Here is a 27,569-nt window from a genome sequence, read left to right as displayed (position 1 = left end):
TTTGGGGCTTGGTTAGGAGTCTGAAAATCAGCATAATGTTATTTAAAAATAAGCAAATCTATACTTTAAAAAAAAAAAAAAGCTGCATAGGCTATAAATGGATCATCTACAAAACATTTATACAAAGTCAAATCTAGTGTATAATGTCCCTTTAAAGGGACATGAACCCCGATTTATTTTCTTTCATGATACAAAAAGAAAATGCAATTTTGAACAACTTTCCAATTTACTTATATTATCTAGTTTGTTTCAGTTTCTTGGTATCCTTTGATACTGATTGGTGACTGCACATATATGCTTCATCTTATTGGCTCACCCATGTGCATTTCTGTTTCTTCAGCAAAGGATACCAAGAAAATAAAGCAAATTAAAAGGTAGTAAATTATAAAGTTGTTTAAAATTGTATCCTCTATCTGAATCATGAAAGAAATAGGTTTAGTTTCATGTCCATTTAATAACATACCTACATACATCCAATAAATGTATAATGTATCTTGAAACCCAGCAAATTCCCATTATTGTATGAGCGAGCATCATATATTCAGAAGTTTTGTTAAAGAGACAGTCTATATGAAAATGTTTATTGATTAAAATGATAGATACTCCCTTTAATAACCATTCCCCTGTTTTGCATAACCAACACTGTTATATTAATATACGTTTTACCTCTGTTCTTACCTTGTATTAAATCCGCTGACACTACCCCCTTATCTTAGTGCTTTTAACAGATTTGCATTTCAGCCAATAGGTTCTGACTCATAAATAACTCCACCAAAGTGGGCACAATGTTATCTAGATGGAACACATTAATGTCTAATCAATGTATAAATGTGAAAATCTATCAAAATGCATAAGATATTTGAGATAAGAGGCGCATCAACAGCTTAGAAATCAGTTTGAGCCTATCAAGGTTTCACTTTCAACAAATAATACCAAGAGAACAAAGAAAATTTGATGATAAAAGTAAATTGGAAAGTTGTTTAACATTGCATGCCCTGCTTGAATCATGAAAGTTAATTTTGACTTGACTTTCCCTTTAAATACAATTTTCAGTGACCAAAGCCATTAGTGGGTCAGCTAATATCATTTCAACAGTAGCATTTGGATAGAACTTTGAGTGGGAAGATGTGAACTTCTGACTTATTTGGTTCTTTTTAGAGTTATCTATCAGAAAGTGCAGACTGCCATAAAGATAAGTTGAGACACTCTTTCTAAATGTAGGGAGTAGCCTCACATACTTCTAGGCCTCCAATCTACCATCTCCATGCAAAGTAAGTGTGATCCTGATAATGGTACAATCTAGCTAAGGTGACACTTTAGGAAACAGAATCAATTTACTACTATGAGGTAGGTAACTTCACTGCTAAAAGCTGTGATTTTATAGAGTGCCCTAGATAACTGATACGTAGGTAGGCTGAAGAGATAGCATTACTGGGCTAAAAGAGGCTGCTCCCAGTTGGTAAATCACCATAGAACAAGCTAACAAGTTATTGAGCTGTTGTTGGTTCCTGAGAGAATGCTTCTCTTTCTGTGTGTAAAAAGATATTGCGTACCAAGTTAACTTAATATATATAATGCGAAACGGTGTTTAGATTCCACATCAGTATAGGAAACACAGGATGGAAAAGGAGAATCAAATCACATACTGAATTAATTGTTGATCAATAAACTTCCTTCTCCACTCTTCTTAAAGGGACAGTAAAGTCAAAATTAAACTTGCTTGATTCAGATAGCGCATGCAATTTTAAACAACCAATTTCCAATTCACTTCTGTTATCAAATATGCTTTGTTCTATTGGTATCTTTTATTAAAGATTAAATCTTGGTAGGCTCATAAGAGCTCAGGAGTGTGCACGTGTCTTTAGCACTCTATGGCAGCATAGTTTTGCAACAATATCTGTAGCTTTGTTATACAATGTTGCAAAACACTACTGCCTTAGAATTCTAAAACCACGTGCATACTCCTAAACTCTTACGAGCCTACCTAGATTTACTCTTTAATAGAAGATACCAAGAGAACGAAGCAAATATGATAAAAGAAGTAAATTGCATGCTCTATCTGAATCATGAAAGTTTAATTTTGATTTACTGTCCCTTTAAAGGGACATTGTAATTACATTTTTTATCATTTATAATATGAAAGAACAACAGATAAAAGGATAGGGAAGTTTAGGTTTGGTAAACGTACTGTGTAAAACTATGGCTAATTGAAATATTTGTGGTGAAAAAGGTTTCTAAAAGTTTAATTTTGTGCCATATTTTGAGCCCTGCAAGCTTCTCTCCTCCACCCAACACAGGGCCAGATTACAAGTAAAGGGGTATTTAATGCTCCTGCTCGAGAGCTAACTCCGCTAGAAGTACGTTTTTTGCTCGCATTGGGTAGCGCTCACATTACAAGTTGAAAGTAAACAGTTTTCACTTGCGCTCTAACCCGACATGAAAATATTAATATTTCACATTCCAATGTTCTCCACATAGCGGAATATGTTCTATTTATTCATAAATACATATTTCTACATGCTGTATATCTGATCACATTTTGGTACAATATATATATATCTATACCTATATATATTTACATCATTATATATAGATATATATAGGTATATCTATTTATAAATACATAGAACATTTTCTGTTATGTGCAGAACATTGGAATGTGAAATATTTACAGCAAATACACAGTATAACACTTTATTAAATATAAATATGTTTTTATATGTTTTCATCTACTTGACTGTAAAGTGCACTTTTATATATGTCTATATATTTATACATATGTACGTATGTGTTTATATATCTCTGTAAATACATATATACACATATAAATACATATGTACACACATATAAACATATATATATATAAAATCCAAATACAGACAACACTCCAGACTGTAATTATGAGGCTCTGGGTGCAGCAGAAATATAAACAGCAAAATAAGAGAGCGCACTCCACGGGACTTGTTTGCAAAGAACACACTTTTACTGTGAACGTTTTCGGACACAAAGTCCATCCTCAGACATACAAGTGTATCAGTGATGTGCAGTCACTAGAGGCAGGGGTTCACCTCTCATATGGGTAAAAATATATATATTTTTTATTGGCTTTAAAAAAAAATTGCAATTTTTTCCCCCCCAGCATTTTTTTTCCGCAGGTACATGTTGTGAAATGGAGAGGCACAAGCAGGTCTGCCCACCATTACACAACATGCTGCGCCACCTACTGGATGAAAGTGGTTAAGATCATTTCATGGCCCAAACTGCTTATTTGAGGCAGGCCTATTTGGGCTGACCCAATCCAGTGAGAGGCATTAGTTAGTGGAACTTAGGGTTGGGGCTGGATGTTAAATGATATAAAACAAAACAAAAACCGAAAAATACAACTTTCATTTATTTTGTTGCTGTCCTGTGAAGCTGCCAGCTTTGCTAAAGTGAAAAAGAGAGTTCTGTACTTCCCCTCTAAGTGCAGTGGAATGTGCCACTCTCACTTCTTTACAGAGCAGGAAGAGATGCAGAGAGCAGTGTTTTAGCCACATCTTATTGAAGTAAGTTCTACAACCTTAGATTTTACTGAAAGGTATTCTGTTAGTGAAAATTATAATTTAATGAATGTGGTTTAGTGTTTTTTGTTTTTTTACTCTTTTACAGCAGTTTAAGGATCGTTTTTGTATTTTGTTTACTCAAAATTTACATCCACTACCTTAGCAGCTTGCCTCTGTACTTTTTGAACTCTCCGTAGCTCTGCTGTTTTATTACTTAAAAATGCAGTGGTCCCTCTCCCCCCCCCCCCTTGTGTGTGTTTGTGTGTGTCTCTCTCTCTCTCTCTCTCTCTATCTATCCATCTCTCTCCTTATGTGTCATTCTCCCCCATGGTCTCTTTCTCTCTCTGTCTCTCTTCCTCCCCCTCTGACTCTCTCATCCGTTATGTGTCTCTCTAACCCTCTGTGTGTGATTGCGTCTCTCTCTCTTTCTCTAACCCTCTGTGTGTGATTGTGTCTCTCTCTCTTTCTCTAACCCTCTGTGTGTGATTGTGTCTCTCTCTATTTCTCTAACCCTCTGCGTGTGATTGTGTCTCTCTCTTTCTCTAACCCTCTGTGTGTGATTGTGTCTCTCTCTCTTTCTCTAACCCTCTGTGTGTGATTGTGTCTCTCTCTCTTTCTCTCTCTCAACCCTCTGTGTGTGATTGTGTCTCTCTCTCTTTCTCTCTCTCTAACCCTGTGTGTGATTGTGTCTCTCTCTCTTTCTCTAACCCTCTGTGTGTGATTGTGTCTCTCTCTCTTTCTCTCTCTCTCTAACCCTCTGTGTGTGATTGTGTCTCTCTCTCTCTCTCTCTTTCTCTCTCTCTCTAACCCTCTGTGTGTGATAGTGTCTCTCTCTCTTTCTCTCTAACCCTCTGTGTATGATTGTGTCTCTCTCTCTCTCTCTCTCTCTAACCCTCTGTGTGTAATTGTGTCTCTCTCTAACCCTCTGTGTGTGATTGTGTCTCTCTCTCTTTCTCTCTCTCTCTAACCCTCTGTGTATGATTGTGTCTCTCTCTCTCTAACCCTCTGTATGTGATTGTGTCTCTCTCTCTCTAATCCTCTGTGTGTGATTGTGTCTCTCTTTCTCTAACCCTCTGTATGTGATTGTGTCTCTCTCTCTTTCTTTCTCTCTAAACCTCTGTATGTGATTGTATCTCTCTTTCTCTCTCTCTCTCTAACCCTCTGTGTGTGATTGTGTCTCTCTTTCTCTCTAACCCTCTGTGTGTGATTGTGTCTCTCTCTCTTTCTCTCTAACCTTCTGTGTGTGATTGTGTCTCTCTTTCTCTCTCTCTCTAACCCTCTGTGTGTGATTGTGTCTCTCTCTCTTTCTCTCTCTCTAACCCTCTGTGTGTGATTGTGTCTCTCTCTCTTTCTCTCTAACCCTATGTGTCTCCCCCCGTCTCTCTCTCCCTCTCCCCCCGAGTGCTTTTCTGTGTTTCTCTCTACCTTTTATTTATTTAATTAATGAATTGGTAGTGCCATCTGATGGTGTGGCTTTATTTAAAGGGGTGGGGTCAAGCTCCCCACCATCTTTAAATTTCACCAGCCGCCACTGGATCAAGACATTTTATATTTACTGAATAATGAAAGAATCTATAAGCATAATTTGCAGCATTAAAGTAAAAAGTATGTTTTAAACATATTTTAATGGGCATGGATTTCTAGATCTCATAATCAGAGCAAGCATTTTGTTATCTGGCAAGAGTTTCTGTTTACAATCCTTTAGACTAAAATCAGATGTTTACTAAGTTGACCAGTTTTCCAATACACCATTTAAAGGGACATAAAACCCATATGTTTTCTTTCATGATTTAGAAAGAGCATGCAATTTTAAATAACTTTCCAATTTACATCTAATATCTAATTTTCTTCATTCTTTTGATATCCTTTGTTGAAAATATCAACTAAATATGCTCAGTAGCTGCTGATTGGTGGCTGCACATAGATACCTCATGTGATTGGCTCACCCATGTGCATTGCTATTTTTTCAATAAAGGATATATAAAGAATGAAGGCATATCCTAGCCACTGCCTCAGCAGCCTCTGACGTCACCGCACGTCACTGAAGTGTATAAACTAAACTTACCATCCACCATAAGTAAACTCCATCAGACACCGAAGACCATGCTCTTCCGGGTGGATCCGCCCCTACCGGGACGTAATCGCCCCGGGCAACGTGACTCAAGCTATCGAAAATACAAAGTCATAAAACATATATATTAATTTCTATAACGACAAGCCACAAACGGATATCGCTATAGGACAAAGCATGACATGGCCAGATAATATAGAAAGACATCGCAATGCATGTACAGAATTAGGTGGTTGCCATAGTAACAATATAAACATATGAACAATGATACAGTAAACTGGGAATGATCTCGGTCACAAGGTACTAAAAGTCTTATACAATTATATTACAGTGAGTAAGCATTGGGGGCAATAACAAAAGCAGCTTGCACTAACCAGTAAACGCTCCTCAGTAACACTAGAAAATAGTTGTCATAGCAACTAGTTGCACCAACAGTGCCAATGTACGTGGGAAAATAACCCAAATCAAGTAATAGTGGGGAGCATATATCCTGTGCAGCTGTTAGTGGATACGTTTCCTCAAGGGGACTGTGTAGAAAAAATATACTGTCAGATATGTAAGGGTATTTTTAGCAAGGAAACCCTGTGCAGATGTCATCCCAAGGTATTCATCAATCTGTTTTTTGACGCTTGAGGTGGGATCACAGTGAAGTTTTTTATATTTTGCTGGATATGTTGCTGATTATTTCAGCTTTGTAGTCCACATAACTCATGAGCACAATGGCTCTGCCTTTATCAGCTTCCCTGATGATGAGCGTTTTGTCTTCAGAAAGATATTTCAACACCTCACGTTCTTTTGCAGAAAGGTTGTTGAATGTATCCTTATTATGGATTTTGATTGAATCCTCCATTTCTTTGAGAGATAGTCTAGAAAAAGTATTAATACTTGAATTAGTGGAACTTGGAGTATATGTTGATTTTTTTCAAAATTGTAGCTGATCTTGTGAATGATATCCAAATTTTTCTTTTAGTTGTAATTGTCTCTTGAATTTTGTTGCGTCAATGAAAATATCAAAGGCATCTGTCTTACATGTAGGAATAAAGGTAAGCCCTTTGTTCCAAAGTATTAACGTGATGTCCACTTAGATTTACCACAATATTCTCAGGTATCATTTCTGTGGTATTAGTGGTGTTTTTTTCTTTATGCCCCCCTCACCTTGTGATGGTTCTCTTCCTTGCGGGTACTATGTATCATCCTTTAAGGTTTTATTGATTTCTTCATTAATGGTTTATCATTTTTACTTTTTCTATATTTCAGATACTTTTTTGATATAGTACCTTGAGAGCTACTTTCTCATTCTAGTGTAATATTTTGAATATAGGATGGGTATATAGTACTTTGTAGTTGATTGTAGAATTCTATATATTTTTTCTACACAGTCCCCTTGAGGAAACGTATCCACTAACAGCTGCACAGGATATATGCTCCCCACTATTACTTGATTTAGGTTATTTTCCCACGTACATCAGCACTGTTGGTGCAACTAGTTGATATGACAACTATTTTTTAGTGTTACTGAGGAGCGTTTACCAGTTAGTGCATGCTGCTTTTGTTATTGCCCCTTATGTTTACCCACTGTAGTATAATTGTATAAGACTTTTAGTACCTTGTGACCAAGATCATTCCCAGTTTATTGTATCATTGTTCATATGTTTATATTGTTACTATGGCAACCACCTAATTCTGTACATGCATTGCGATGTCTTTCTATATTATCTGGCCATGTCATGCTTTGTCCTATAGCGATATCCGTTTGTGGCTTGTCGTTATAGAAATTAATGTATGTTTTATGACTTTGTATTTTAGATAGCTTGAGTCACGTTGCCCAGGTCAATTACGTCACGGTAGGGGCGGATCCACCCGGGAGAGAGTGGTCTTCGGAGTCTGATGGAGTTTACTTATGGTGGAGGGTAAGTTTAGTTTATAAACTTGTATGTCTGAGGACGGACTTTGTGTCCGAAAACGTTCACAGTAAAAGTGTGTTCTTTGTAAACAAGTCCCGTGGAGTGCTCTCTCTTCTTTTGCTATATATATATATATATATATATATATATATATACAGTTGTATGCAAAAGTTTAGGCACCCCTGACAATTTCCATGATTTTAATTTATAAATAATTGGGTGTTTAGATCAGCAATTTAATTTTGATCTATCAAATAACTGAAGGACACAGTAATATTTCAGTAGTGAAATGAGGTTTATTGGATTAGCAGAAAATGTGCAATATGCATCAAAACAAAATTAGACAGGTGCATACATTTTGTCACCCTTGTCATTTTGTTGATTTGAATACCTGTAACTACCTAGCACTGATTAATTGGAACACATAATTGGTTTGGTGAGCCCATTAAGCCTTGAACTTCATAGACAGGTGCATCCAATCATGAGAAAAAGTTATTTAAGGTGGCCAATTGCAAGTTGTTGTTCTCTTTGACTCTCCTCTGAAGAGTTGCAACATGGGGGCCTCAAAACAACTCTCAAATGACCTGAAAACAAAGACTGTTCAACATTATGGTTTAGGGGTAGGCTACAAAAAGCTATCGCAGAGATTTAAGCTGTCAGTGTCCACTGTGAAAAACATAGTGAGGAAATGGAAGATCACAGGCACAGTTAAGGCCAGAAGTGGCAGGCCAATTAAAATATCGGAAAGGCAGAGGCAAAGGCAAAGGATGGTGAGAATGGTCAAAACAGCCCACAGACCACCTCCAAAGACCTACAACATCATCTTGATGCAGATGGTGTCACTGTGCATCGTTCAACAATTCAGCGCACTTTACACAAAGAGAAGCCGTATGTGAGAGTGATGCGGAAGAAGTCTTTTCTGCACACACGCCACAAACAGAGTCGCTTGAGGTATGCAAACTCACATTTGGACAAGCCAGCTTAATTTTGGAAGAAGGTGCTATGGACTGATGAAACAAAGATTGAGTTATTTGGTCATAACAAGGGGCGTTATGCATGGCGGCAAAAAGAACACAGCGTTCCAAGACAAACACTTGCTACCCACAGTAAAATTTGGTGGATGTTCCATCATGCTGTGGGGCTGTGTGGCCAGTGCCAGTACTGGGAATCTTGTTAAAGTTAAGGGTTGCATGGATTTCACTCAATAACAGCAGATACTTGAGAATAATTTTGAGGAATCGGTCACAAAGCTGAAGTTACGCTGGGGCTGGATATTTCAACAAGACAACGACTTGCATTTATGCAGTGGAACAAGTACAATGTTCTGGAATGGCAATCCCAGTCCCCAAACCTGAATATCATTGAAAATCTGTGGGGTGATTTGAAGCGGGCTGTCCATGCTCGGCAACCATCAAACCTAACTTTACTGGAGATGTTTTGCAAGGAGGAATGGTCCAAAATACCTTCATCCAGAATCCAGACACTCATTACAAGCTATAGGAAGCGTCTAGAGGCTATTATTTCTGCTAAAGGAGGCTCTACTAAATATTGATGCGATATTTCTGTTGGGGTGCCCAAATTTATGCACCCGTCTAATTTCGTTTTGATGCATATTGCACATTTTCTGTTAATCCAATAAACCTCATTTCACTACTGTGGCTGAGCTCTGTAGCAGCCCATGGGTTGCAGGTTCGATCCCCGGCGAGGTCCACTCAGCCTTTCATCCTTCCGAGGTCGATAAAATGAGCAGCGCCTTGAGACCCTTACGGGTGATTAGTCGCGCTTTACAAGTACCCAATACATACATACATACATACATACACTACTGAAATATTACTGTGTCCTTCATTTATTTGATAGATCAAAATGAAATTGCTGATCCAAACACCCAATTATTTCTAAATGAAAATCATGGAAATTGTCAGGGGTGCCTAAACTTTTGCATACAACTGTATATATATATATATATATATATATATATATGCACATATACATATTTAGACATGTATATGTATATTTAAGCCCTTTGCCTGCCTTTTGTTTTATAACACCTCATATCTTTAAACCCTTATAACTTTTTTGTGCAATTTTTTAAAAATAATTTTTATTAGATAGTGTAATTATGAGTGTAACAGTACTTTGTAATGTATTTTTGATGTGTCTTTAATGTATTCTTGATGTGACACTTTTTTGTTTCACGAAACAGTTAACCAAAGCTCTGAGGACGCGGTTATCGTTCTAGCATAAATAACAATTGCACTCAAGCGATTGGGTTTACTTTTAACTTGTAATATGAGCAGTAAACCCGGCGCGCAGAAACACCTGCGATAAAATCCTTTTCGCTCCTGCATAACTTTTAACGCGACACTCGTAATCTGACCCACAGTGTTTGATATGGATTGTTACATGAGGAGAATCTGCTTCTTCTTACCTCACAGTTTAAAAGTGGTGCCGGGAGTTTTACCCAGGAAGAGAGTCATGTGACAACTGTTGCCACTGAAGAAACTGTGGAGAAAGTTCATGACATGATGATGGGTGACTGAAGATTAAAGATGAAAACAGGGGTGTAATATAAACCAGTACAGCACAATAAGATCCCCAAATATTTCAGACCAGAAGAGACAGTGGATTGTTAATTCACAAGAATTTCTGTCAATAATTCAAAAGAATTCTCTTGATTTGTGTAATTAATTTGTCACTACGTATAGCTGGTAGATACAAGAGTACAATTCAAACACCATAGCCTTCTTCCCCCTCATAAATTTTGCACCCAAGGAAGTAACGGGGTGGTTATGGTATCAGTGTTTTTGGCTGCAAATGGAACTTTGCAGTGTAGAGAGATTATAACAGGTGACACCCACTGCAAATGGTTCTATACCAAAAAAAACAGACACTCTCCCCCTTCCTCTGCATATGAAAAGACTCTTTACACAAACAGGAGCAAGCTGGAGTAGGTATACATCAGTATTCTCCTAAAACTTTGGGGCTTGGTTAGGAGTCTGAAAATCAGTGCAATGTTATTTAACCCCTTAATGACCGAGGACGTACGCCACACGTCCTCAGAAAAAAGGCAGTTAACGCCTGAGGACGTGTGGCGTACGTCCTCGGTTTGGAAAGCAGCTGGAAGCGATCCTCATCGCTTCCAGCTGCTTTCCGGTTATTGCAGGATGCCTCAATATCGAGGCATCCTGCAATAACAATTTGTACCCCTCCGGTGCAGAGAGAGCCACTCTGTGGCCCTCTCTACACCGGCCATCGATGGCCGCAATCGTTGGTGGGTGGGAGCTGCAGTGGGAGGCGGGTGGGCGGCCATCGATGGCTTCAGATTCACAGAGGGGGGCGGGATCGGGGGCGGGAGAGTCAGGGGCGCGCACAGACACGCGCGCGTGCACGGGGGATCGGCGGGCGGGGCGCGTGCACGGGTGGGAGGGGGTGGGAACCACTTACACTACAGAAATAATTATGTAGTAAGTGGGAGGAAGTGGGGGAGTAAATGCCCCCAAAAACTAATCTAAGGGATCTGGGTGGGGGTGGGGGTAGGGGTTGGTCGTGGGGAAGCTACACTACAGCAAAATGTAAAAAAAATAAATACAAAAAGAGGAAAAAATATTGTTAACTGGGTACTGACAGACAGCTGCCAGTACCCAAGATGGCCCCCAATAAGGCAGGGGGGGGGGTTAGAGAGCTGTTTTTGGGGGGGATCAGGGAGGTTGGGGGCTAAGGGGGGATCCTACAAAGTAGCATATGTAAATATGCTAAAGATGTATTTTTTTTTTAAAAAAAAAAACTTTTATTTTAGTACTGGCAGACTTTCTGCCAGTACTTAAGATGGCGGGGACAATTGTGGGGTGGGGGAGGGAAGGGAGCTGTTTGGGAGATATCAGGGGGTCTGATGTGTCAGGTGGGAGGCTGATCTCTACACTAAAGCTAAAATTAACCCCGCAAGCTCCCTACAAACTACCTAATTAACCCCTTGACTGCTAGCCATAATACATGTGTGATGCGCAGCAGCACTTTGCGGCCTTCTAATTACCAAAAAGCAACCCCAAAGTCATATATGTCTGCTATTTCTGAACAAAGGGGATCCCAGAGAAGCATTTACAACTATTTGTGCCATAATTGCACATGCTGTTTGTAAATAATTTCAGTGAGAAACCTAAAATTGTGAAAAATTTAGCGTTTTTTTTAATTTGATTGCATTTGGCGGTGAAATGGTGGCATGAAATATACCAAAATGGGCCTAGATCAATACTTGGGGTTGTCTACTACACTACACTGAAGCTAAAATTAACCCTAGAAGCTCCCTACATGCTCCCTAATTAACCCCTTCACTGCTGGGCATAATACACGTGTGGTGCGCAGTCGCATTTAGCAGCCTTCTAATTATTAAAAAGCAAAACCAAAGCCATATATGTCTGCTATTTATGAACAAAGGGGATCCCAGAGAAGCATTTACAACCATGTATGCTATAATTGCATAAGTTTTTTGTAAATAATTTCAGTGAGAAACCTAAAGTTTGTGAAAAAAATTGTGAAAAAGTGAACATTTTTTTTTATTTGATCGCATTTGGCGGTGAAATGGTGGCATGAAATATACCAAAATGGGCCTAGATCAATACTTTGGGATGTCTTCTAAAAAAAAATATATACATGTCAAGGGATATTCAGGGATTCCTGAAAGATATCAGTGTTCCAATGTAACTAGCGCTAATTTTGAAAAAAAGTGGTTTGGAAATAGCAAAGTGCTACTTGTATTTATGGCCCTATAACTTGCAAAAAAAGCAAAGAACATGTAAACATTGGGTATTTCTAAACTCAGGACAAAATTTAGAAACTATTTAGCATGGTTTTTGTTTGGTGGTTGTAGATGTATAACAGATTTTGGGGGTCAAAGTTAGAAAAAGTGTGTTTTTTTCTATTTTTTCCTCATATTTTATAAAAAAATTTATAGTAAATTATAAGATATGAGGAAAATAATGGTATATTTTGAAAGTCCATTTAATGGCGAGAAAAACGGTATATAATATGTGTGGGTACATTAAATGAGCAAGGGGAAAATTACAGCTAAACACAAACACCGCAGAAATGTAAAAATAGCCTTGGTCCCAAACGGACAGAAAATGGAAAAGTGCTGTGGTCATTAAGGGGTTAAAGATACGCAAAGCTATACTTTAAAAAAAAAAAGCTGCATAGGATTTATAAATGGATCATCTACAAAACATTTATTCAAAGAAAAATCTAGATTAGGCTGGGACACCCACTGAAAGAGAAAACAAGAAGAGCAGACCCCCCCCCTTCCCTGCATATTAAGAGACATATAACATAAACAGGAGCCAGCAGGAGTCTGTAAACGCGTGTATACATCTGACACTGTGAGGCTTGGTTAGGAGTCTGATCACAATGTTATTAAAAAAATTATCAAAACTATACATTGTTACAAAAACACTCCCAGATGGGCTATATAAATAGATTATCTACATAATATTTATGCAAATAAAAATCTAGTGTAGGATGTTCATTTAACAATGAATCAGTATGAGAGTAATCACATTGATTGGCTTTGACTAGACCTTCTCTAAACAAAATGCTAATAGGTTAAACACATTGTTAAACTTAGCTTTGGGGCAGCTCTATTGCATTGGTGCAAACAAGTCCACTGAGCCACTCTGAGGTGCTATATGTACCTATCTGTCATTCAGCAGCCATGTTTAACTCAGGACCAATAGCGCATTGTAGGGGTTAAACATGAAGCTCTATACAAGCAATAGTGCAGATATGTAGGTAATTAGCCTTATGCTCTATTATATATGCTCCATTTGCATCAGTTGTGTGGGCAGTTTATTTCTAGCCACTCACATTGCTTAGAAACAGCTTTAATATAAAATATTCTGCAGTAAAAATCAGCAGCCATTGGGCACTCTCCATTCTGCCACATACCATTCTCCTCTCATGCCATTATATATTGCAATGCATGATGAGAATAATAGTGGTGAAACAAGATAATGGACTGCCACTGTAATGTCCCCACTGAAATTCTGATAAAATTTGTGCCTTTTAATTGACCAAAGCTTAGATCATTTGCCCCAAAAAGCTATCCTAATGACACTAATGGTTGTCCTAGAACAAAAAAAAAAAAAAAAAAAAAAAGAAAAGGTTGGGAACCCCTGATTAAGAGTGGTACATTTGCCCTCTTTGGGTCAGGCAAGCAGTAGTCCATTGTCCAGCACTTGCCCACTAATTATTGAAAAATAATTGCTCTTATGCAGATTCAGGAAGAAAAAAAAATAAGTGTGTTACAGGTGAGATTTGCAAGGTGCCACTACAAAACAAGCCAAATAAAGTGATATATTGCTTATAGAAAGTGCTATAACATACTGAACTGCTAAAGGTAATGTGTGCCAATGACGTTAGCCAAATCAGTAGTGCCAAGTAAACTGTGTCCTACAAAGTGTGCCACAATGAAATAAGACAAGTAATCTGTGCATGGAGTCAGATACAGAGAGATTGTATTATGAATAATATTTATTTGACTGCATTTTTTTCCAGAGACACAAGAATAGCAGTGTGTATTTGTATAGCATTCCAACAATTCTAAAGATCTGACTGTTCAAATCCATCCTTGAAATTAAAAACATCTAGCTGGCTTGCAGAGTGAAAAGCAAATTTAGCAAGATTTGGGATGCACACAATTGTCTCACCTTTTGTTAACAATATGGGAGTTTTTACTTTTTTCAGTAAGGACAAAGGCAAGACACACATCGCCTATGCCAGGGATAGTTCTAGACCCTAACAAGCCACATTTTCAGGATATCTGAAATAGAGCACAGGTGAACCACTCATCTGATTAGTAACCATGGTTATTCCAACTGCTCTCATCCAAGGTAATCCTGAAAATCTGGACTGTTGGGGAGATCTGAGGACAGGTTTGAAAACCAGTGTTTTAGACCTTAAAATCAGAAGGATACATATTAATGGTGGAAGGTGGCACTAGTGTGTGTTTAGGGGGGTATGGTTATACTACTTAGTTCTGCTTTTTTCTTCCTACATCCTTGTCTTGGGAGAGAGAAAGAACATTTAAAATAAGGCCTACCTTGCAAATGTACAGCTGTTGAGTCATTGAGAATTAAGGTTGCCAAAATAAAGTTTGGGGCTACTTAGTATCTTTAGGAAAAAAAAACTTTAATCTTCCACTGATCTGTACCTGTGGTGGCTGCTACATATTTTAAACTCCCAGATGCCCAACAGCATGGGCCTTGTGACCAAAGTGTAAATTGTCTTCCTGGTATTAATGGGGTGTATGACTCCTTCATATATCCCCTAATTTCCCACTTCCTGCCTCAGGCCACAGCAGGCCTTCTATTTGATCAGGGCAGGAGCCTTGCTCCCAGGCTTTGGGGAGCCCTTCACTATCATCAGGGGTTAAGGGTATGAGAAGGTACTTCCTGTATTTTGTTTATGAAGCAGTGTTTATGGTATCAGCAGAATATATAGTGTTATTCTTTATACAGGACCCATAAAATGTTGGGTAAGAGATGCGCCATGCAGGGGGCTGGGCTGAGGGGCCCTGGGCCATTGGCATCTATTTGCTGGGTAGTTTAAAGCAGTGTATCAAAGGACCAATGAAGGAATCACGTCTCCTTAGACATCAATAATTATTTAAGACCAAATTCACAGTAAGGTTAAATGTATGCCCTTGGTAAAAAAGGTGGTTAATATCCAATTATGTGTATATTATTGAAGGTTAGAGGGTTAAATTATTGTGTGTGTGTTCTAATGACAATACAGGGAGTTAAATGCATTAACTGTATGTGTTATTTTTAATAGGGGAGATACATCCAGGTAATGTGTGTGTTACTTGCAATAGGGGGATTAAAACCCTGCACGATATGAGTTAGGTCCATGCGCTGTGTGTGTTACTGGCAATATAGGATTATATCCTATTATGCATTATGTAGGTTAGTGGGAATACATAGCTAAACCCCTGCTTTGTGTGGTTTAATGGTAAGAAGAAGATTAATAAATGACTGCACAATTGTAAGAATTATAAATGATGCAGGTGTGATAGAAATGTGACAGAGTTACAGCACACAACTTTACTAAAGGTACATTATAATGGTTCTTTCTGCTAAAATGGTTGAGAAACACTGATTTAGATGAACAGTATGTTGGGATATGTTAAATATATTAAAGGATTTAATACATTTCAGGAGGAAATCATTTTATGGAAAAAGCAGAAAAGCAGAACAAGAGTTGTAAGATCAGTTTCTACTCTTTACAATTAGTGGTATCCTGTCTGGGTTTCAGCTCTTAGCTGCCTTTTATCACTTTGATACCAAGTGGGTAGAGAATTTGCTCTTTTCATTTCGTTCATCTGATAGCAAGATGCTCATGTGACTGTCCATTTAAAAGTTCCGACTCTTCTATCTATTGAATGGTCTTGTGTGTAAATGTACTGCTGTCAGAGAAAGGCAGGTTTTAATACCTACATGTCTCTTTTACTCTAGACATGATGTCATTTTATGTGGCCATATTTTATTCAAAATAGGAAACTCATATTTCCAATATTGCCTGTAGTAAACTTACTCTTAATTTATGCACTTTTAAACCCTGTCTGTTTTCCACTGTAAACCTAGTACCAAGAGGGTTAAACAACTGTAATTTGTACACCGACAATGTCAAGTATAAGGTTTCATGTGACTGCTCATTTGAAAGAAGTCTGAATAAAGTGATTATGTAATATCTACAAAAAGATGTGATTAGAGGAAGGGTAAGGTTAATGCTTTTTTAGGAGCAGGTATAGGTAGGTGACATGCCTTTATTAGGGGAGGAAGAGATCTACAGGCCTTACATGTGTACAAGGATGATTTATATACTGTTCATAACTGCAAATACTTGAGACTTCTAATTTCTAAGGGCCCGATTATCACAAATCAGAGAAATTACTGAAAATGTTTTTTAGCATTATATTGCAATGTGTCATTTCTTTACATCCAGAAGACTGCTTAGGACCTGATATTCAAAACCTTGCATGGGAGAGAAATTACACAAAATTTTTTTTTTTTTAGACCTTGTATTATAATGTAGACGTCTACATAAAGAACACTACATAGCAACATAAACATTTCTAAAGATAAAGTTTGTGTTTCCAATTTTTTTTAATTGGCTTCGCCATACCAAGGAGACTTCTTAGATCATTTCACCTGAGTGGCGAGATTTTGAATATCAGGCCTTTACGCCCTGATATTCAAAACCTCTCTGCTCAGGTGAGATATTCTAAAATGATCCACCAGCACTGCGAGATTCCCAATTGATATTGCAAAAGGCAGAGTTTGCTTCACTTCTTCAAGGGGCGTTCCCCGAATTTCTGTATTTGAAGGTGAGACAAACCCAGTGCAAAATAACACTGCATGACATGACAGTTCTGCTGCAGTAACACTTTGTGCTTTATATTTTATCTCACTTTACACTGCTAATTAAATATTATTACATTTAAACTTTGCACTTTCTATTTTTTATTTTATTATTTGTACAGCAAGGATTTTCGGATTGTGATTTTTCAAATTCTGATTATAGAGTAGACTTCACAGAGGCAGAACTCACTGATTTTTCTAAGAAAAGGTGAGGAACCTTGAAATCAGAGAGATGAGAGATAACTTCCATAGAAAGTAATGAAGATGTCTGGGATAGAGAAGGTAACTGGAGAGCCCCTGGGGCTGATATAAAGGCTCCATTTGCAGCAATTCCAAATTAAACTGAAATGTTTTGACTACAATTTAACTTGCTTTTGTCTATATTTTAATGTGTATTACTTTTCTGTTAGTTGAAATGCATAGAAAATTTCACAAGACTGATGAGAGATCTTCAGACACACTGGGAACTCCCCTGTTCAGCCCAGAGAACTGCCCTCTCCCTCCCACTTTCTGAAAGTGTCAGTTTTAGTTTGCAATGCAGAAAATACAAGGTGCAATGTAATTTGTATATATAAACAGAAATATACAAAGTATGATCCTAATTACACAAAAGTGTAACAAAACTCTAATTTAATGCAGTGCTTTGTCCGCCCTTTTTCTTTTGAATATTCAGTGAGGTCAGCCTCTGTGAAGTCTGAACTGCAATTTCTCTCCAAACTGGAGAACCTTTAAATATCAGGGCTTTAGTGAGACAAACGGCTCTTGTTATTGTCAATACTGACACAGTCTTAGATAATTTCGCCAAACCAGAGAGCTTGAGAGAATCTGACCCTAAGTGTGAGAATATTCCATCCAATGTCAGTGGCAGGAGGTATAATATGTCCTAGTGTTGTGAAATGCTTTCTAAACACTGTGCACTTAATAAATAACGACAGATAACAGATGTACATGGAATGATTTCTTTTATCTTAAAATGTTTCAACAGTTTAGGACAAAATGTTACAATGTTTGACCCCGTTCATTCAATTACATAAATAAAAATTCTTTATAAATATATATTTATAAACAATATAAATAGCTTTACAACATAAATACATGAATGCATGTAGTGATCTTACAGACAGCTCTGCCAGCCTTCCACACCTGTTACATGTATCCCGGGAGACATCTCTTGTGCTGCTTCATGGGACAATTACTTCTTGCTAAGGCCTGAGAGCTCAGTTAGTGATGGGTACTATGTGTTTTCATTCAGTTGTTTGTGTCTTGCTTACTCTAAATGGCCTATTTTCACCTGTATCTAAAAGTAGTGATTCTTGGAATTATCACAAAATAGAACTAGCTGCCTAAGAACTTCCCCAGTAACTTGTACCTGACTAGATAGGAAATGAAACAGGACTGCTACAGTCAAATAAATGTGTATTTATTAATTGAGGTGCAGTACCTCTTGTCTAAGACTACATTACATCTGTCTAACAAAAAAAAGTTTTACACAACCACTGATGGAAGAGTCTTCTATATAATGTGTTCCAGCTGCAAGTCATCTCTTGCAGGAGTCATTCTAAATATACATTCTTTGCAACCTAATCTGCCATATACTGTTACTCATCTATGAAGGCTACAGTCAAAGACACAGGAATATGATGAAGGCCATATGAGTTATTTAAGCTATGCATACAAAGGAAATGCACTAAAGTCCTCAAAGATTTCCAGATTTTAGTTAAACAATGAATTGAGTCATATTCTTAAGATTTTGCACAAAAAGAAAACTGTTACACAGTATCCAAAGATTCCTTGGAATTGTGTTATCTGACCTAAAGAAAAGCTACAGTTTTCATCACAAAATACATTTTTGTATGATTTTGCTATGTTTTAATGCATCGTGATCAGCAGCAGTTGGTAGGCAGAGCTGTATCCCTTGCTGGTGTACATGTGCACATTTTGCTGCCATGCTTCTTCAGCATTTTGTTGCAGAATAAAACAAACCACAGTATGAGTTACATGCAAAACATTCCATTTAACAGATAAATTAATGAAATAGTACTAAAGTCGGACTATACAGTTCTAAATCTCCCTGCTTGGCATTTGACTGGTATAATCTTCGCAGAATGCATTGAAGTATTCTAGTTTTGCATGGGTTCTGTATATAGCAATTTAGTGGTTGGGCACTAGCAAGAACATGAAACCCCATTCCTCAGTGCCAACCATCAGACGTCACCCTCCAAGCAGCAGCTCTCAAAATCTTGTAGTGGTTATTTCCAAGGTCAGATGACAACCGTGGTGGCTTATAAGGGGTTAAGTGTAGCCTGGGGAAGAGTTCTATAGAGGCCATGGAATAGGAATGGTTTTGGCACATACAGAGCCTAGTAGCCCTACACATGAGGAGCACACGTCAGTCTTCCAGTCTGAGCACCCATCTGAGAACATGATGTAGGCAGCCCCTCGTTACAGATATGTACACAACGCTGGGAACAGAATGAAGACAAACAAGTGGTAACAGCAGGTCCTGTGTCCCTTTGTACCGGCCAGTCCCTCCCCCTGCCGAGACATCTGGGGCTTGTGGTAGCTTCAGATTCTCGGCTGGGCGCCCAATCTAAGACAGGATAACGACCAGTGAGCAGAAAACCATTGTCGATGTTTGGGAGCCTGGAAGAAAGAAAAAAAATAATCAATTAATGCTGCAAGAATTGTGGCACAGCCAGCTCTAACCGAGCAATTCCAAGGCTTGTTACAGCATATGGAAACAAAAACAGCTGGAATTATGATTGTGCTTATTAATAACACAGCACTGAGAAATGTATCAGTGCCAGAGCCTGAAAAGCACAACTCTGGCCCCAAATGATGAATTTTCCTTGAGCTGTGTCAGTATTTCTCCCTCACACTATGGGCAAGATGAGAAGTCTGCAGCCAGGATGCAGTGCTTTGTGTCAATCTCCAAGAACCTGGAGCCTCCAAATTCTAAATCTTACATTTAATAGGCACTTTATAATATAGTTCAGAATTAATAATGCATGAATAAAACATAGTAATCTGATATTTATGTATCCGTTGGTAGTCTGCTTTTTTCTAGCAGTAATTACATAATGGTATGTTACTTTATTCTACAGGATCCTTTTCATGACTTAGAATGGTTTTTACATGTTATATGTAACTCTACCCTCTGGGGAAATAATATTTCAAGGCTTATAAAATATTTGTTGCGTATATTTTCAATATCAATGTAGTTGACAAATACCATCTTCATTGTTCCAAATAGAATGTATAACAAGTATTTGAAATTAACATCTAGGCTATTTTATGTATAAAATGATAAGGTATGTCAAATCATATCGTTGGAATTGGTGAGAGAGAAATAAATAGTAGCAACATATGATTTATTATAGCCTTTAATCAGAAACACAGCCATTCAATAGTAAACTTACTATATGTGACACTGCCACGTCTATTGGATGGTTATTGCATGAACTAACTAGCTTTTGTACAGAAGTGTTTTACTAAATAATACCAAACAGACAATGGGAATAACTAATCATTTTAGTGTGCATATTTCCCTTATAAATAAGGAAGTGTGTCATGTGTGTCAATAAAGGATACGTACGTATATCAGTTTGACAGTATATTCAATGCTGATACATTGAAATATCAAGGCAATTTATCAGTGGGACACTAACAATAATAATAATAAAAAAACAAATCTGAAATATACACGTATAAAATACAGTCGAATTTACTGAAACTGTTTTGTACTGAACATTTTAGCATTACCTTACTGGTACTTTGCAAACATGTTAATTGTATTGTATCTAGTAATTCTATGCAGGCTCGTGATGTAATGTGTAATAAAGTATTACAGAGGTGAAGGTTTCTTGTAAAATCATTGCATAAAAAGACTTTTCGCGTTATGTGTCTGTATATGAAATCCAACAGTAAGATCACATGGTAGAATGAGTAAGCTGAGTAGTGTATAGGTTTGTCGCTATTGTTTAATGTGTATCGAGTTATATATTATTTTCATATCGTTAGTATGGAGTTATATCTCTTCTGAAAGTGTTATTAGACTTTTATTAGAAATCTAAAACTGTAATTATGACTAACCGCCACTAGATGGCACTCCAGGTCCTAGCACCCCAGGCCGCTCATTGATCCGATCCTGTCCAGCTTGAGCCCAAAGCAGCCTTTGGAGAGCCCCTTCTTGTTGACTCCCTTGTATTTTCGGGTGTTGGGGTATTCGTTAAGTAATCTGGCCCAGGCAGCCCGAGATCGGGTGTCAGCACGCAGGTCCCGTAGGAGGCGAGCTCGGGTTTTCGGGTCAATATTCCTCTCCCCCCTTTCACCAGATGCCAAATATTCAGCCAGTTCATCCCCCAGCACACTACGGAGCGACTGCAAGAGAGGAACAACAGCAATGTAATAAATATGTCTGGTGAACAGATCACTGATACATTACACATTTTATCATCTGTCAGTGACTGAATGACTGGGGAGGGTTAATGCAACAAGGGCTGTGTGATTATTGTGTAGGGAGAGTGCAGCTGAACAGAAGACAAGGGGACAATCCTATGTACAGGCTGGGGAGAGACTTCTTACAGGTGGATACAATAGGATACTGGGGTAGTGCTCAGCACACTCTGTGACCTGACAACATGAGGACCAGGCTCATGATCTATTTGCTAAGGTACAGGGGCCCCTCGCTGAAGCTGAGTCACGTGTGCAGGTGCAGCGCTTATCAATCCTATAGTGCACTACTGTATGTGGTGGCATCACGTGTATTACACATAGCACTTACTCTGCAACTCAATCACTGGCTAATCCCCCACTTCTCTCTGAAAAGTGACCCAACATCATTTATATAACTGCTGCAAAGTTTGCTAACTGGTCAGTTTTTTTGTTTTTCTGCTATCTGCATCAGATAAAATGACCAGGATACGATCCGGGATCCTTCCCTACAGTGACAGATCTGATAAGCAGATGTGAAGATTCCTGGTCACGTCTAGCACTCTGTATAAGAGCAGTAACAGCCCATTACTACACTGCTATAGGACACATTTCCGCTGACTTCAGGATGGACTCTGAGCTGAAGATAACTCTATTTATTTCAATCTGCTGCTGTGGTTATCGTTAACCTGTTATAACCATTTCACAGCCTTCAGGTTCACCTGCTGTAAATATATCTATTTATATACACAACTTAATGACTAACTTTCCCTTAGTCATCTTACTACAGAGCGTGTGTCCATATCATTCAGCAAACAGCTATAAAGTTCTTATTTTTCCATTAAATGTTACATTATAGGCTGTTTTCACGCTAAGTGGAGATAGTAAAATCCAATCACAGGACATCCCACTGGCTCAATTGTTAGTCCCACTGGGCACAGCTTTGTTATCTCTGTCATATGCAGCCTCACAACCCATTGTGTTACACTGATGCTCTGTGCCACTGTAACCTACACAATGTATCAGCCTCATTAGGAAGTGTTCATTTTATTCTATAGGATAACCAAACGCTAGGGTATAGCACACTGCTATTGAAGAGTTATTAAAAGCCCCCTACAAGCAGGACTTAGTTAGCAGGTGCTTGTGTAATATGGATCTCCCTCTGATTTAAATATAATATGTCAGGCAGCCACCTGCTAAACTAATTCTGCCTAGCTAGTTTAAGAATATCATTTGTATCTCTCTATATAAACAAGCACAAATAGACAGACATAAATAAACACATCTCTCTTCGCCATCCTTCTCCCTCTGTTATAATACACATGCACACATACAAATACATAATCACACATACAAATACACACACACACACATGCACACATACAAATACATAATCACACATACACACATACAAATACACACACACACACATGCACACACAAACACACACACATACGCACAACTACAAATACACACATACACAAACACACACATGCACACATACAAATACACACATACACAAACACACACATGCACACATACAAATACACACATACACAAACACACACATGCACACATACAAATACATACACACATGCACACATACAAATACACACATACACAAACACACACATGCACACATACAAATACATACACACATGCACACATACAAATACACACACACACATGCACACACAAACACACACACATACGCACAACTACAAATACACACATAACAAACACACACACATACGCACAACTACAAATACACACATAACAAACACACACATGCACACATACAAATGCACACATACACAAACACACACATGCACACATACAAATACACACATACACAAACACACACATGCACACATACAAATACACACACACATACACAAACTCACACACAAGCACACACACACAAATACAAACATACACACAGAAACACACGCACACAAACAGAAACACAGATACACGCACACACAAATACAAACATACACACAAATACAAACACACACAGATATACACACACACAAATACAAACACACACACACAGGAACACACATGCACACACAAATAGAAACATACACACAAATACAAACACACACACAGAAACACACACAAATACAAACACACGAATACACAAACACATGATACAGACACACGCACACACAGACAAACACACACACACACACACACACACAAACATACACACACAGAGATACACATACAAATACAAACACATACACCCTCACACGCAAATAGAAACATACACACACAGAAACACACACATACACACACAAATACAAACACACGAATACACAAACACATGATACAAACAGACACATGCACACACACAAATACAAGCATACACACACAGAGATGCAAACACACACACATAAACCCTCACACACAGAAACACACACGCACACACAAATACAAACATACACACACAAAAACACAAACATACACAAATACACACGCACACATAAATACAAACACACACACAGAAACACAGGAACACACAAATACTAACATACACACATACAAACTCACGCGCACACAAATACACAAACACACACATACACACACAAATACAAACATACACACACAGAAACACATACATACACAAATACACACACACACACACACACAGAAACACACTAACACACACATACAAACACAGGAACACACAAATACAAACATACACACATACAAACTCGCGTACACACAAATACACAAACACACACATACACACAAACACTGCAGCTAGTCCTGTATTAGAATTTCAGTAGATAATATAAAATATAGAATAGGGCACTGGATCATAGGTTGGTGGTGAGACGATATGTTTGCCCATTGGCATAAAGTTGCCTTTCTGCACCACCAATCACAGAGACAAACCTGCGCGTAAATAGGACATTGAGACAATGGATACATTAAATCTAATCTGGAGGTTGACTAAGGTCACAGTCATGGACTTTGTAATATATAGATTTTGCACCTGAGCGCTGCAATGCAAACAAAATGACAAACTGTATCATGTGTCTGAGGTGTAAATAGTACTTTAGTAGAGTTGCGGATTTAGTAGCCATAAATCATTTGACAAGTTTCAGTGATAAAATCCATCTTTTGTATTAGAGCATCCTCTGGTACCCAGCCAGGTACCTGGGATTCACACTATAGTGAACTAATTAGATTGTCTACTCGTATCTAGGATGTCTCTGATGGTGAAGAAGTGAGTGAGCCCCCCAAGAAGTGAGTGAGCCCCCCACCTCGTATCCTACATTACCCCATACAATGTATTCAGGATCCTTCTATTGCCTCCAGCAAGACTGGGCTTGCAGTAAACTGGATTTCTCACATCACCAGATAAGTACATTTCATCACTTCCCACGTTTGGGTTCAGTGAGTCCATTTATGATAGATCCATTAATATATAAATACATAATCAGAAACACTAATAGTAAATCTCTTCATAACTAAATTAGCTGTAGAAATTGAATACACTGATATAAATACGGGTCTCTATATAAATGCTGATATTAAGACGCTTGTAAAAGTATTGATATTAAAAGATACACACGGTGTCATGTAACTGCTGCATGGATTTCCTACCAGCTACCTAATCTGAACCTTTGACTGACTTTCCTGGAGAGTAAACCTGACCATTCTTCAAGTCAAATGATGTGGATAAAGATAAATTGCAATGGTTCTCCTCTCACACAGAGTGAGGGAAACAAGAATGCAGGTATAGTCTGCAGATATTATAAATAAGGAACAGGTGAGTGACAACTGGAAAACATTAAGGATAGTTCTGAACTTTAAAATCTAGCATGAAACAAAAAAAGGAAAACGGGTATAGAAAAAATAAAACACAAATAAAGAAAGAAAAAGGGGGTATAGGAGTTGGGTACTTACCTTTTGTTGAGCCTGAACAGTGGGTTTTGCTTCCAACCTCAAGCAGAGTAAAGCCAGGACAAGTCCCCAGCCAAAAATATAAGAAAGATGCATCCTGACTCTAGGTCGAGATTTGTTCAATTAATAAAAAAAAATCCAAAGTGTTACTGTAATAAAATATCTAAAGAGCAGGAGTTGGCTGCAGGTAACTTTTTCACCTTCTCCTTTGCTTTCTTCTGTAACACTCTGAGAGCTCATCAACAACCCATTCATTTTATAAACCCAAACTGGTGACGTCAACTTTAGATAGGAGGTGCAGAAAGTTCCATTCACTGGAACCTTTTTTTCTTTTATTGTGTCACTCCCTTATAGTTATCTGTATATTTTGGGGATTGTTTTGGAGATTGGGGTGTGAGTGGGTCTGAATCAGAGATCAAGACCCCCCCTGCAACTCTAAGCCCCCAAATCTTAGATCCTATTCCAGATGTGAAATGGGACGTAGTTTTGCAGGGACTGTTATCTTGTGCCAACTAGGACACACTGATACACAGAGGGAGAGGGGGAGGGAGAGAAGGATATTCCAGCATGATCCAACAACCTGCTTAGCCAAATTTTCCCAGCTGAGGGAAAAGTCTAGACCTGCAAAGCCCTGGAAGGGTTAATAGCTTGCTTGGCAGACACTGAAATCTGTTTTATTCATTATAATATATTTTATAAAAAATTAAAACAAACTACCTGATTCCAGATATGTTTGAACATAAATTATACACTTTATATTAATGGGAAAACAGGAGAACCAGAATGAATTCTAATATGAACTCTCAGTGCATAAATTCTCAAATTCTATCACCCTCTCGGTGATTTAAGAATAAACTGTTTTGTTTTTCTTTTTAATAATCACGATATTTTAGGATGTTTGTTATATACTTAATTCGGTATATGCTATAGTTCTTTAGCTGGATATGCTGTACCTTAATGTAAATTCAATATCATTTTGTGCATGTGTCATAATATTTGGATAGAGGCACTTTCTCAGGCATTAAGTATTCCTGCAGACTTCTACATCTAACCATAAGGATTACAGTGATTCTAACACTGTGACTGCAGAAATAAACATTTGTAGTTTATTTGGCCATTCTGATTATATACCCAAAATCCCACATAATAAAATGTCACTTGTAATTAGGTCATTAAGCACTAATTGTGGGGTAAGTATCTTACAGTCATATTGTTATCACATGACACAGGTTATTTACCTTTATTCTCTAACTGCTGTTCCCCATATCAGAATATAGGGTCGGATCCAATAGTAAAATTATATTGTACAGAAGAAAAAATCACCATTAAACTCTATCGAGGGTTTTGTGTAAATAAATCAGTTGATGAGATTTTGTTAAGGCTCCATATTAAAGATATCACGTTGATTATATGAAATATATTACTTGCTGGGTTATGAGAAAGCTAGAAAGCTGCAACTTCATCTCTTACAAGGATGCTTTAGTGGTCGCAAGCTACAGGTGCCTTGGTCAGTTACTACCCTTGGTGACATTGAAAAACCTTTCAAAATGATTTTTCTACAAATTTCACCATTAAAGTATATGGGGATTTTTGTAGATAAATCATTTGATAAGCTTTTCTATAGGATTATGGGTGATCGTCCCCTTAGTGTTGTAGGTAAATGCGGGTAACTCTATAGGACTCGGTCTAATGTGTTGAAATAAATGGAGGAACTTCTCACCACAGCAAGGAGTACAAAGGAAACCTTGAGTGACAGCTGTCAGACTAAGAATCAGTTTCCATAGCTGGGATGGTGTTAGGTTTAGCACAGGAAAGGTGTAATATTGGGAATAAATAATGACTCTATGATTAACGGATTTGTATAGTCATACATAGATATATGTTTTCAAGTCAATAAACTTGTTGTGCTTGCGGAATCTGTCACTTTAAAGGCAGACAGGGATACAATATAACACTTGAGTTTGGTAAATTAAGTGCATGTTCAGTATTCTCTCAATGAGAATTCCAGATGCCATAAAATGTTCTTGAGATGTAGAAATAATAATAAACTAATCGACCTGAACTGGTCAGATTGTGATAAGAACATATAGACTAGAAAGGATGATTTAGCAGCCAAAGGGTTAATAATGCAACTAAAACTAAAGCCTTGTGTTGTTGTTTTAAATATACCTGTGAATACAAACAAACCAAAAATAAACAAGCAAAATATAATATTATTGTCACACCAGTTATAGCTCTACATAATGGAACTAACTGCCTGTTATCTCAGCAACACCCCTGGTCTCCAGCATGA

The 27,569-nt window shown here is 37.9% G+C and overlaps 1 protein-coding gene across 1 annotated transcript; it reads right to left on the bottom strand.

Moving 5' to 3' along the window:
- Nucleotides 1-17,872: 17,872 nt before the first annotated feature.
- NPPC (natriuretic peptide C) lies at nt 17,873-25,467 on the bottom strand. The gene is made up of 3 exons (XM_053709060.1): nt 25,280-25,467; nt 21,020-21,307; nt 17,873-19,570 (listed from the first exon to the last, which is right to left on the bottom strand). The coding sequence occupies exons 1-2, from the start codon at nt 25,370-25,372 to the stop codon at nt 21,044-21,046; spliced, it is 357 nt and encodes a 118-aa protein (XP_053565035.1). The 5' UTR covers nt 25,373-25,467; the 3' UTR covers nt 17,873-19,570; nt 21,020-21,043.
- Nucleotides 25,468-27,569: the final 2,102 nt, after the last annotated feature.

The sequence above is a fragment of the Bombina bombina genome, chromosome 4 (assembly GCF_027579735.1).
Source record: "Bombina bombina isolate aBomBom1 chromosome 4, aBomBom1.pri, whole genome shotgun sequence".
In the NCBI taxonomy this organism is placed as follows: Eukaryota; Metazoa; Chordata; class Amphibia; order Anura; family Bombinatoridae; genus Bombina; species Bombina bombina.
Note: the sequence above shows the minus strand (reverse complement) of the source record. Positions and strands in the feature narration are given on the sequence as shown.

Excerpts from the sequence above, each read along its gene's own strand:
- NPPC (XM_053709060.1), bottom strand. The coding sequence starts at position 25,372 with ATGCATCTTTCTTATATTTTTGGCTGGGGACTTGTCCTGGCTTTACTC. Across the intron at positions 21,308-25,279 it reads CTGTTCAGGCTCAACAAAAG|TCGCTCCGTAGTGTGCTGGG; the intron begins GTAAGTACCCAA and ends CCTCTCTTGCAG.